Source organism: Vanessa cardui, chromosome Z, assembly GCF_905220365.1.
Source record: "Vanessa cardui chromosome Z, ilVanCard2.1, whole genome shotgun sequence".
Lineage (NCBI taxonomy): Eukaryota > Metazoa > Arthropoda > Insecta > Lepidoptera > Nymphalidae > Vanessa > Vanessa cardui.
The window spans coordinates 9,721,076-9,734,589 of NC_061154.1; the positions used below are offsets into that span (position 1 = coordinate 9,721,076).

Consider the following 13,514-nt stretch of genomic DNA (forward strand, 5'->3'; position numbering starts at 1 on the left):
TCTAGTGTTACATCGTACTCAAACAAATGATCTATCATATCTTTTGAACTTATTGTAGATATTGTTGCGAAGATTAAGGTGATAACATCACATTATTATTTTTCACTTCATGCCCATGAACCACTGGATCTAAAAAAAATCTGAAAATTATAAAGAAGAGATAGATATTTTGAGAGTCCTGAAATTATTTAATTCATTACTTTCGAATTGGCGTACTCACATTCTCGCTTCGTAGCGTCCATATCGTGTGCTGCCTTAATCAAATTAAATATGTCTTTGTATGTTTAAGATTAAATTACATATATTTTTCACGAAATATAATATGGCCTTTAATAACACGATAATTTTAAACCAATTTTGTATCTGATAAGAACCTAATTACATGGATGAAGCTTTAATTTTTACATGCGTAGAACTACCGGTTTGCAAGTATTGATTTTTCACGCCGAGAGCGCCATTAAGAGCTTCGTGCCGTTGTTATTTTTCTACAAAGATTTTTCAGGACACTGTAACGATGGTGCGTATTGATGGTGTTATTATATTTTTCATTTTTTTTGTTTTCATTTCAAGTGCTAATTTCGTTTTATTTAATATTATCGGTACTCCATTAACTTAAGCTTTTCTTATTTCCAAGAGTCAACCGTGTGACAAGCACGTAGCCGCCAGCGCAGACGATTCGGATTCGGACTCGGACTCTCGATTTCCTTGCCATAATTGCGTTGAAATGACGTACGGCTTGGAGATGAAAACAAACAATATATCTCACTTCGGATATAATCTGCGTTCTGCAATCACTAACTGTGAAATAATGGTAATCGATTATAATAAAAGGCTACGAGAGCGCAGTCCTGAAGCAGGCCCAAGTCTTCCTATGGTGCAACTTGATAAAGATGCTTCGAGCAGCAGCAGCGTCGACACCGCAACCAGCAAAGAAGTCGACATATTCTCAGAGCACAATGAAGAGCTAGCTGACTATATAAGGCAGATGAACTATCGTCGCAGCAGGAACAGCGAAAAGCAAACATTTGGCTCATGGCTCATCATTTCTTATGTCAATGGAGGTTGGGACTACGACACCGTGAAGAATTATCTTTTGGAGGAAGTAAGTCTGTTTATGAATAAATTTAATTATAAATGTCTACACGAGCGCAAAGATTCACTTTTGTTTATTGTTTGTCCAACTAATATTGTGATATGTCAAGTTTACAAAGGCCAATTTCTGCAACTGTTTATTTATTATATCAAACGATATGTACATAGAAATGTTATAAGTACATGAGACGTTATGATGAGTAAACAACATTAACCATAACACACAAACATAAAGTAATACTTTAATTCCCAAAGGGCATTTGAAACTAAAGTACATTACTTATTTGATAATAGAAAATAGCCATTGCTTTATAGGCGACAGTGTTATTCCGTTCCATTTATAAAAAAAAATTGAACGAGGATTTTGAATGGTCGCATATAAAATAATAAGCTTGAATTTTTGTTTACTTTATAGTTCGGAGTAACTTGTATGCGAAGTAGAAATATCCCAGAAGCGCTTGTGACTGACAAGAAGTTCAAAGCTATTATTAAATTCGAAACAAGCGAACAACTTAACCGAGTAGTTATGAGCTTGAGAAAAAATCAAATTCATGATAATTTTTTATTTTTATCATTCGGTAAGATAGTTTAAACAGTTCTATGATGGCTTTCGTGATGTGTGTTTTTAAAACTTTATTTTCTCTGCTGCTCTTTGATTTATTTATTTTGTAAACGTGCTAATAAAAATAATTGCAAATGGCGAATATAACTTTTAATAAAAATAAATGTAATACACGTAAACATTATTTGTTGCATCGTCACTGTTGAATAAAAAATGTTTGCTTGGCTTTTGCAATTTCTGTGTCTTCTTGAACTAAATTCACGCATTTTATGTTACTTTGAGGTATTGGTAATTTTTGGTCAATGTTGTACATAGAAACCCAAATAAAATCGATGTTCATTACAAGCGTAACATTAAGATAAATGCATGTATTGAAATAAGTTTGATGTCAACCCAACCAAGTAGTTCTTTCTGTATGTTATATGAAGTGATGGATTAACGTATAATAATGGATATTTTCTGCTACAGAAACAAAAAAACTATATTTTAAGAGTTATGATTTATTGTAATTGAACTTTATAATATTATAATATAAATTCTTTGCGAAATTCCAGATAAATTGCCAATCTCATACGACGTGTCCGATTCGGATTCCGATGGCTCGAGGTTTGTACCAAAAAGTTTTTATTCAAATATTAATTCTGTAATAAATTTTTGAATTTAGAATGATGGATTTGATAAAACATACAATTTTATCTTTCAGGTCTAGTTTCCTGATCCCGGTATCAAATGAGTTTCAATTTTAATTTCGACCTAATCGAAATCGGTCGTAATCTTCATATTAAATGTAACTAAATGTTATATTATATCAAGCCCAGAATAATAAATATATTTTCTCGAGAGCAAAAGAGAGCGGCAACGTAATAAAAAAGACTTGATGATATTGAAACTAATGTAATTGATAATTGCAAGGAGTTAAATTTTGTAGGTAAAAATTAAGGGACTTCCTGTCCCAATTTCGGTATAAAACCCTTAAACATAATGAAAAAGGCTTATGTCATTCATCTAGTTGTTAATACTAAAATGCTCCTGGTAAAAACTTATGCTCTTTTAATAAAGGGGTGAATTGAAATGAATATATGAGACCAAAGTCCCTTGAATTGGAAAATGAAACAACATTATTTATCTATGTACGAATATAAAATAACTTGTTATTAGTTAGTATGTGTTATTTGTTAATTAGATGATATATTTAAAATAAATGTTGTTAACTCTACTGCACTTCTATATTACTAAGAAATGATACTCGTAGCAGTTATACATGTCAGATAAGAAGTCAAATTAAATTATTATATACAACAATCATCAAAAATGTTAGAAGTTGGTGCGGAATATATTGTAATTTTATGTATTAATTTATTAAAAATAAATGTTTTGGAAATAAAGAAAAATAAATAAAAACTGATTCTGCAAATATTTTATTCGACCTGTTGCCTTTCATCCCTTAGTTTTATTTTAATCAACGGATTTGTGTAAAAAAGTAAATATTAATTTTATCTATCCCTCTTTTTATCTTCAACCGTTTCATTTCTTAACAGATTACTTTTTATAATCATATTCTGTCTCAAAGTCAAATTGCTTTAAATGAAAATAAGTAATGTTAAATGTTTATGTAATTAAAAAATGACAACTCAAATAAAAAAATATGAAATCGTAAACAAAAACGGGGAACCCAACTCACTTTAAGGGAAACAATATGAGCTGGAACTAACAAGAGATCAGCTTCAGAGCAAAGATTTTACTTATTTAAAGTCTGGATTTACAAATTCTACTATATGTATGAAATCATTTTTAGTTTGTGTACTGATTTTTCATAGTTTCCCTTTGTTGAAATATTTTTTTCCTTTCATTTTATTTACCTTCTATATATATACATATTTCATAATTTAGTCAGCTACCTAATTAAATAAACAGTAAAATCGCAAGTGACGAAACTAAATAGAAACTGTCATGGACAAAAGCGTTTTTTTTTTTGTTAATTATGTAATATTAGGTAAAATATTAATGGCTCTGAAGATTCTGTCAAAGAAGAGGCACATCTCAGTCGGAGAGCTGAAACAGCTTTATTGGAAACAACAAAACCAAGCACCTTGATATTTACAATTTTTCTTACATAAATCACTATTTCCTTGAGTCAAGCGATAACTTGAGAACGATAAATTTTTATAAAGTGTTTTTTATTATTGCTGATCTATTTATTTACCGTTTTGTTTGAAAAATAGACTTTTCACTTATTTCCTTTCATAGAAAACTATATATTCTAAAGTGATGTTCCTATTCTTTCCTTTTTTTTTTGAAAGTTTTAATGATAGTGTCCTTACATATACACTATTTCTGAAACACATACTGATATCACTGGAAGAGGATTACGATCATAAAATAATGTCAGATCTCTTCTGTATTTATGAGTATTTTAATATAATAAATGCACCGTTTTGTTTTTGAACGTTGCCGCGTTAATTTCAGGTGCATTTTGGCGTCACTTAAAATCTGATCCAATGAGTGAAGCGCGTCTATTTTTCAAAGTAATGACATGCGTGGTACTATTACTTTGCAAATATTGATTATTCTAGCCAACTCAGATGCTCTAAGTGTTTTGTATCGAAATTGATATCAGTGTTTTCAAGAAAAATATTACAGTATTTAGCCACAATGGTAAATGAGATATATTATTATTATTCATTTAGGCAAATAAAAATAACATTTCATATATTTTCCCAATAAAATGGATAACTTACACTGTCTTGCTGTTTATTTTTTAGAGTCGAATATGTGAAGGCACTATAACATTCCTATCAGACGCGGAACCAGAGTTGGGGGCAACTCCAGTCTATCAGATCAACATACCGTGCAGTAGCTGCAGTGCGCCGGGCTATACATTGGAAATAAAAACAAATGATATCTCCTACTATGGATTTAATGTTCGATCAGTAGTCGCTAACTGTGAGTCGATCATAAAGGATCACTTGAGAAGACAACGCATAGAGCGCAACTCAGCAATATTTCAGAGTTTGAACATGCTCAACCCCCGTGGGCCTTTTCTATGCAGCAGCAATATCAGCATTTCCAGCAGTAGCGATGAAGATCTTCTGTTAGATCACAATGATAAGCTCTTCGAATCCGTGAGGCAGATGAGTTTTCACCGATCGAAGTGGAGCAAAAAACTAACAGTTGGATCGTGGTTGATACTGTCGCCTGTGACTGGTGGCTGGAACTTCAACACATTGAAGAACTACATCATGAAAGTGGTAAGTATTTTGTAAAACTTATCCATCGTAAAATTTAAATATCACATTTATGATGCACAAGCGCATATATATCTTAAAATCACTTCTAACTAATATAGAAAAAGTGCAGCCGTTTGTAAAAAGCTATATGGAATTAATTTTTTTTTAATTATTAAATATTTTACCATAATATGTCAAACATTGTGATGAATAAATTATTTTTGTAAAGATCTTCAGTAATGTAGTAATAAGTATATTAAGCTAACCGTTTTTGTTTACTTTATAGTTTGGAGTAGAATGCGTTCACACTAAATCGATTTTGGATTCCCTCGCTAAACAAACCAAATTTGACGTCATAATCAAATTTGAAACTAGCAACGAACTTAACGCAGTAGTATTGCGCTTAAGAAAAGATAACATTAACGATAAATTTTTATTTTTATCATTCGGTAAGACACTACGAGTAATTATTTTAATGGCGCATGCGTTCATTTTTTAGTTACGTGATGTGTTTTTATTTCAAACATGCTTGATCTCCTGTTATTCTATTTTCAAACTTATGTACAGAAATAATTGCAAATTGCGAATGAAATTTGTATTAAGAACAAATTAATGAAACATAGTCATAGATTAATTAAATATAAAGCGAAGTAATTACATGTAAATGTAATTTTCTATCGTGCTTTGATTGCGAATGTTGCAATGCGATGTATGAGCTTTGATGATGCCTTAAATTGTGTAGCTATCGTATAATAATTTCAATTAAATTTGATAAAGACGACAATCTCTCTCTCACACTCTCTCTGTCTTACTCCTTCATCCTTATACTTTAATGATAAAATAAAAATCCAACATTTATGAACCTTAATAGGCGGTTTTTATTGCATATAGTCTCCGAATCTTGGAAAAATTTGTATTCCTGTTGCCTGCTGCCAATAGCATTATTGGTTCCTTCTAAATTATTACTTGGAATGTAAAAATCCTTGGTCTTCCTAATTAAGCATCTCAACAACGCTTTTATTATTTAATAGAATATTGTGTACCCAAATTGATCAATGGATGTTGTTCCGTAAAAATCCTATTATATTTCTATTGTTCCTAAAGAGACCCGCATGCACAAATAGAATCAAAGTAAATATTTAAGTAAATGTTTGCAATGAAATTGACAACTTTTGTATAAAAATCTGGTACATTCATTTATATTTCATATTTTTTTATTTCAGAAAAAAACTATTTTGGTGACGACGACTCCGATTCTAGCTCAGATGACTCGAGGTATCTATATATTTTTTAGACTAAAACTAGTTAATTTACAACATCTTATAATTGATTAAAGATTAAATAATGAACTATGTTCCAGGTGCGATTTCTGAACCCCGCTGTCGGAAGAAGTTTAAATCTTCATGACATTGGTGTCAAATCATCATTCATAATTGTATGTCATGGAGTTTAAGCTATCTTATTCATATACTATATCTATTCAAGTAATATATTAACCAATTCAATGTTTTATCATTAAACATAGACAAGCAGACATACGAAAATGCTATGCTATGTGTCCTACTTAAATTACTGTATATCAATAATACTCTCGACGCTATGGTCCAGGCGGTTTCTCTTTGGCCGTCTAGGATTGAGGTCCATGATCCTAGGTATTGATGCCTCAGAGGCAGTTAAATTAGCAATTAAGAAAGGATAATGTATTATCCAATTGGCGAATGAGGGTGGAAATGAGACTGCGATGGGGAATGATAACAAGAAAGTTGTAGATGATGTTCCTTAAAGTCACACTTTTAAGTAAGGTAGATATACCATAAATATTAAATGTCTCACTAATAAACATTGTATAGGAATATATGTATACATATATATGCTGTGCAAAATTTATTAGTGAAGAAATAAAAATGTATAATTTTGTTCTTGTATACAAGTATAAGCCAAATAAAAATATCGATTGTACGAATTGAAAAAAAGGGAATTTATTTTCTAAATATTGGCATTGTATTTATTTTTGGAAATGTCTACGAATTTCTTAGATATGTATCTAATTTCTTAGATGTCTATCTATAGATACATTTTATATCTACTTGTAACCATGATGTATTTTTCTCCCTTGTATCAATCAAATGTACTGGATTATATATAAATGTGTATAGTATAAGATTTTAGGATGTGATCAAAATTTTTTAATATATTAAGTATTTTATGGGCCTAATATATAATGAATGGCATAAAAATAAACGGGAAAATACATAATAATTTCATTTACAACCCACGTCTAACATCGCATGACATATCCGTCAGATTTTATGTGTGTCTTATATTTATTTTAATACATTTAAACATAATGTCCTTATAAATAAATGATGACCACGGTAAAACTGAGATGGGCTACTCCAAAGATCTAAGGAAACTTACTTTTTAGTCACTATATATGGATGGTATTTAACAAATATTAATATTATGAAAATGCATTATTCGTTAGTGCTACAAAATCTTTCTTTTTTATTTTTTACAATTAATTATTTGACGCCTAAAGTTTAAGATTATATTAAAATATAATTTTTATTTATAGTCATATTTTTTTATTTTTAAATTAAATCAGGGTGAATGGTAGTATTTGGGAATGTTCTTAAAAAAGAGTTTTTGCTTAGCTATTTTAAGATCATCAGCTCAATTCTTGTTGTTGAATAGATACGAACAAATTCTAGCCCGACCAATTCAATATTTAGTATTCTGTAATGTTAATTATGACACTAAGGCCTGGAATTGACAGGGTATCCAACTCTTCTCTCTATCAATGAGGATGAAAAATAGGTAATCTGAGCTTTGTTTAAGATTAAAATCATCGCTTCAAGTTGGCATATGACAGATACTACATTTTTTGTTTGTCGATTATTTTAAATATTATTTTTAAAGCTATTTATTTTTATTAATACATGCATAACTATTTAAATAATTCAATCCTATATCAATATGGAACATTTCAGTTCCTCGCATACCTAATTGACTTCGTGGTAAGCCTGTCTAAGAAAACAATCACTCAACATATATTCTACTGCCAAACAGTAACACTTATTGATATCGCATTCAACTAGGAATAATGATTGAACCAGTGTAACTAAAAGTACAAGGATATACAAATATGTTAAGGATATGCAACAGACTGTCGGATGACATAAAGGCATGCATACAAAATGCATATCAGAGAACACTCTTGATAAAGTTTCTGATTTCTATTGCAACGTAATCTATTTCATTTGTCTTAAATGTCCGTATGTTTTCATTAAGAATTATATGTTCTATTTTTGTTTGTATCGACATATATACATATTTTTTTCAAATAATAAGATATTCTTTTCATTCACATTATTATAATTTTTCAGATTCATATTTTATATAGGCTGCCTAAAACATCTTTATTTTAATTATATCTTTCTTTAAATCAATTTGTACGTTACAAATTGATTTAAAGAAAGAAAAAAGTAAATATAGTACAAATTGTTATACACATAATTATCTTCTTAGTTTTTAAAACGTCTTTGCTCTAGTTAAAAAATATATATACGTAAACATAAACAAATATTTGGTTATCTCAGAAGATCCTTATAAAGCTTTATCTTTGGTGGTCAATTTAAATTCATAATAAAGCAATACGGCTCGCACGTTATAGCAATGAACAGAAAGACAACCAATATTGATCTAGCTTAAATAAGGATTTATTGAAACATTTTTTGCGAATTTTCTACAGTTATAATAATATTACATAAAAGCGTCGTGTTTGTACCGACACATTCAAAAACTACTCCATTCAGGATTCGATTCAAGATGAAAACAGACATAAGCAATTTTCGAATTATATATACATATATGTATTTTTAGATACAGCTTATTATGTCAATAAATGTTACGGAAATAACTATTAGCGAAACGCGTTCGATATACTTTTACCAAACTCTTTATAAAACTTTATATTCACACTATATATCAAGTCTGCAAAGACAAGTAAATCTGTCTCATAGACATAGATATGTCAGACGAACGATTATTACATTAATAAAAATAAAAAGTAACCATTTTAAGTTTTCTTAAATAAGATAAAATGAACACGGCTATTTGACTATGACATGCGTGGAACTATCGCCTTCGCGAGTATTGATTTTTCCAAGTTGAGACATCATCTGAGTGTTTTGTGTTCCTGTAAAGCCGGTTTTCTACAAAAATAAGTGCATGCAGGAAACAGAAGTTACAATGGTGAGCATAAAAATGCTTTATTATATTTTTATCTCTGCTGTTAAATTAATTATTAACACATTTTGTCAATCAGTGCTCTAGATTTTTTGTGTATCAATTCAATAATTTGTTGATTATACATACAAGCTTTTCATTTTTAAGAGTCAACCAAGTTGCAGTAACGTAAACTTCTTTCCGGAAGAGATGGAAACTGATCATCCTGAGACAGGCTCGATATCTCGATTCAGAATTCCGTGTCGCAATTGTATTGAAATGACATATGGCTTAGAGATAATAACAAGTGACATATCCTACTTCGGAAACAATCTCCGGACAGTGATATCAGAAAGCGAAGTGTTGATAAAAGATTTTTTGAAAAGACAGCGTTCAGAGAGACGGGCGGCAGCTGCCCAAAAAAATAAAATAATACAATTAGATGAAGAATCGAGCCTCTCTAGTAGCGAGGACGACCTTTTACTATCGAAAAAAGATTTGGATAACTTTACGAAACAGAGGACCTTCGGCCGCAGCAAGAATTCGGAAAAACGAACATTTGGATCGTGGCTCATTCTTTCATTTGTAACTGGAGGCTGGAACTACAGCACCATGAAGAATTTTCTTTTAAACGAAGTAGGTATTACGTTTATGGCAATTTTCGATACTACTTTTATTATTGACGAATCAGTACCGGGCAAAGAGATATTCCACAATCCATTTAGATATATGACACCATGTTTGCGATCTCCTAGAATTCAAACGGCTTATAAAATTGCTCAGAACAATCTTAACGCTCTGGGATTATACCACATTGCATGCTCCGCGGTGTTCAATACACGTGGTGGTGGTTTTTGTACGACCACTAAGCGAAATGCAGTGTGTTCTCGTAGAGTATCCATATAAGTACACTAAATTCACACACTAAATCTGCAACGTACTATTGCAGATTTACTGCGTGAACACAGTGAAGAGCTTTGATCATGTGCCTATGCGTTAAAACAATCGATTTATATGATATACCTAAACACACAAATTAACAATAAATAAACACACATAAATTCGAGTACAAAAAAACAGCATAGTAATTTTTGAGTTGTAATTTCTTGATTAATATGATTGATAAAGCTTAACTTTTTTGCTTACTTTATAGTACGGAGTAAAATGTTCGCGAAGTAGGACAACTCCGGAAAGGCTTGCGATGGCAGGAGTGTACAAAGCTATCGTTAAATTTGAAAATAGAGAAGAACTAAAGCAAGTAGTTATGAGCTTAAGAGAAAGTCAAATACATGACAAATTTTTGTTTTTATCATTCGGTAAGATAGTCCACATAGTTAATGAATGCGCATGCGTTGTTTAAGCTACGTGATATGTGTTTTTAATTTGAATTTTCCTTGATGCTCTTAGTATAATTTACAAATTTTGCGAATACAAATAATTGCAAATTGCGAATGAAACTAACGAGGTAAATTGTTAATCCTTTATTTGTTGATCCTTAAAATCTGCTTTATTGTTTACAACAAACATTCAGTTGTTTTCTGTTGCTTTGTTTTTGCAATTATCATATTATGGATTTAGTATCTATTTAAATCCATTTATATTTATGTTCTCGTTAAAGTATAGTTTTGACTTGAGCGTGGATATTGGCAATATTGAAATTGGCGTCGTTACGTTCTTCTAAATCTACCTAAATCTACTAAAAAATGTATGTGATGCTTACAATCTTTTTGAACAATAGTTTTGTATGTACAAACACAGTAAATGATAAATGTATTTCCTTTAGATCGAAAAATAAATATAGCTATTTTAACGGCAAAATAAAATCAAACTTCTTGATTCGATTTCATTGATATTTTATATACTTTCAGATAAAAGGCCAGTTTCACATGAGTTTTCGGAATCAGATTCAGACGACGCTAGGTATGTGTCATTTCATTTTTAAAAACAAAAGGTCACAAGTATCACGAGTATCGTTTCAAAGTAAACCTTATGTATGAAATTATAACTTATGTTTTTGTTTTACAGATCCGGATACTTGGTCCCGATATCTAAAGGAACTTAAATATTTGATTATAATTTGAATAATAATTCGCAACATGACTCAATGCTGTCCGGTAATGTCAACGAGGATTCAAAATCTCTCTACTTATGATACAATTTTAAATAATAAGAGGATTAGTCATCATTCAAGATAATTTAATCGCAGAATAATTTCAACATTATGTATAAATTTTGTTATTATTTCTATCTATGTCGTTGTTGGTGAAAAACCTTAGTTTAAGTTACGGTGTTATTAAACGGCTCTAGTAAACATAATAAATGTAAAAATAATTCTAAAGGAGGTATTATTGTTAGTCTTTTGAATCATAAATATACACTAAACAAACTATTACGTAGATAATATTTTGTTGCTGCTTATATATTATTTTTGTCACCGGTCATAAAAGTATCTTATATCTCAATTTCCTTTCGGTAGATATATTTAGTCCTGCTCTGGAATATATTATTCTATAACCTATTTCAATCGAAGATTGAATAAAGGCAAATAAACCTTAAATTTAAGTATCCCATGTAATTTGGTAATAGATATATTGTACACTGTTAGTTCCATTAATTAATATATATTTAGATGTAATCTAGCACTATTCCACTTAACTTCTTATATCCACTTGAAAACTTCACTTGTTCGCGTAAATCTAGAATGACGCTCTCGACCAATCATAAGGCGTCGATTCGAGGTCAAATTTTGTTTATTTGTCTTTTGTCCTCTTCAAATTGAAATAGGTTATGTTTATATTAAATTTAAAGATTATTTTATCCCAGCAAGCTCTTTCGCTTTTAAGTCTTCATTTTTGAGATATTAAAAGTAGGAAGAATATTTATTTGAAAAATAATATTTTATATAACTACATTTAATATATTCTGTAACAAAATCTAAGAACGACGTACGACGTGTCAATTACAATATTAAAGCTACGTTTCGAAAGATTGTACCGAGATATTTAGAAGTAATTCTTGTATACACAGTATATGTTAGTTATTTATTATAAATTGTTTTTAACGACCGCATTCGGCGAGTAATCTCTCTAAACATTTTAGTCTAAATAAGCCAATCTCAATGGTCGAAGCTGGGCCAACCTTACCTTATTATATATTTAAGCCTTTTCTGTGATACTTCTTCTTTTATTTTTTTTATATAAGTCATTATCATTGGGTTCTTGTTTAACAGTACATGTATTGTTTGCTAAATATTGATTAGGAAATGAAAGTATTAATTAATGTCTATACACTAATAATATAATTTTAAACAAAACATGTAATCATTATTTATGTTTATATTAATGTTTAGTCACGATATAAATGTCGAACATTTATATTGTTAAGGTTATGGAAAGTGATGAAAATGGATATGTATTCAGGGTCAGGATAAAATTATTTAAAATATTTAATAAATAAATGTAAAACATCTCTAAAGATATAATAAATAAAGTATTAAACAATTTTTTATTGCATTTTATTTGCGATCATAAATTACGAAGTCCAATTGGATATTTTTTTTATATAGATATATAATCGGTTGTACAGTAAAAACTTATTTATTGTTATTTTATTGGAGATTCGGCAGTTGCAATCGAGATTATTCGAGTGTCCTTGGCAAAAAAAGGACATAGAGTTTATATTTAAAGCTAGATGAATAACATTCCCTAAAGCATATATAATTTTGAAGGAAGAAGGAAATTTTTTTAAAGGTTATTTAGAAAATGATTAAAATAAAGATAAAACAATGGCATAAATAATGAATTAATAAAATAATAATAATGGCATTATTTATTAATTATTAATAATGGTATTATATTATGTAGAAACTTTTAAGTACTCAACTCAAGCCCTTGAGTTAGACTACAACGCACCCTAAAGCGGGTTGCGGCGGAGTCTCAAGATCTTCATACTAGACTATCGCTGCGTTCTTTACTTTATTCTAGTCAGTAGTCACTCACAAAACAAAATTCAATATTAGCAAAATCGCTAGTATTTTTTATTATGTTAGCGAACAGGCAAGCGGGCCACCTGATGATAAATGGTCACGAAACGGCCTCACGTCACCAAAGCGCTACTTATATTGGGAACATAGGTAGCTAGAAGTGGAAGTACCTTCAGCCAATAATTAAACGGGCTCAATCAACCTTCATATCGGAAGTCAAAAAATGCTTGGTGGTCAAACATATGAGTGAAGCAGCGGAAGCTAACTACCCAGGCTCGCACTATACCTAATACCTAAACAAAGTAGTTCAAGTCTCACGACCTCAAGTAGTAAATGTATATCATTGGATGTATTTTTGGTCTCTGCATCAGGTTAAATTAATTTACGTATTTATTAAAAAAAAATTATCAATGACACTTAAATA

At 30.1% G+C, this 13,514-nt stretch overlaps 3 protein-coding genes across 5 annotated transcripts; all 3 read left to right on the forward strand.

Annotated features, from left to right (window-relative positions):
* Nucleotides 1-449: 449 nt before the first annotated feature.
* LOC124543352 lies at nt 450-2,469 on the forward strand. The gene is made up of 4 exons (XM_047121552.1): nt 450-517; nt 635-1,102; nt 2,209-2,260; nt 2,358-2,469. Exons 1-4 carry the CDS (start codon nt 515-517, stop codon nt 2,369-2,371), a joined length of 537 nt encoding a protein of 178 aa, XP_046977508.1. The 5' UTR covers nt 450-514; the 3' UTR covers nt 2,372-2,469.
* A 1,757-nt stretch (nt 2,470-4,226) lies between these two features.
* Nucleotides 4,227-7,120, forward strand: LOC124543266. 2 transcript variants are annotated; one of them, XM_047121424.1, is made up of 5 exons: nt 4,227-4,309; nt 4,417-4,902; nt 5,168-5,330; nt 6,105-6,156; nt 6,242-7,120. In XM_047121424.1, exons 1-5 carry the CDS (start codon nt 4,307-4,309, stop codon nt 6,252-6,254), a joined length of 717 nt encoding a protein of 238 aa, XP_046977380.1. In that variant the 5' UTR covers nt 4,227-4,306; the 3' UTR covers nt 6,255-7,120. The 2 variants fall into 2 exon arrangements, with proteins under 2 accessions (XP_046977380.1, XP_046977382.1); XM_047121426.1 differs by lacking the exon at nt 5,168-5,330.
* A 1,856-nt stretch (nt 7,121-8,976) lies between these two features.
* Nucleotides 8,977-12,409, forward strand: LOC124543214. 2 transcript variants are annotated; one of them, XM_047121335.1, is made up of 5 exons: nt 8,978-9,135; nt 9,277-9,744; nt 10,262-10,424; nt 10,977-11,028; nt 11,134-12,409. In XM_047121335.1, the coding sequence occupies exons 1-5, from the start codon at nt 9,112-9,114 to the stop codon at nt 11,168-11,170; spliced, it is 744 nt and encodes a 247-aa protein (XP_046977291.1). In that variant the 5' UTR covers nt 8,978-9,111; the 3' UTR covers nt 11,171-12,409. The 2 variants fall into 2 exon arrangements, with proteins under 2 accessions (XP_046977292.1, XP_046977291.1); XM_047121336.1 differs by lacking the exon at nt 10,262-10,424 and having other exon boundaries at nt 8,977-9,135.
* Nucleotides 12,410-13,514: the final 1,105 nt, after the last annotated feature.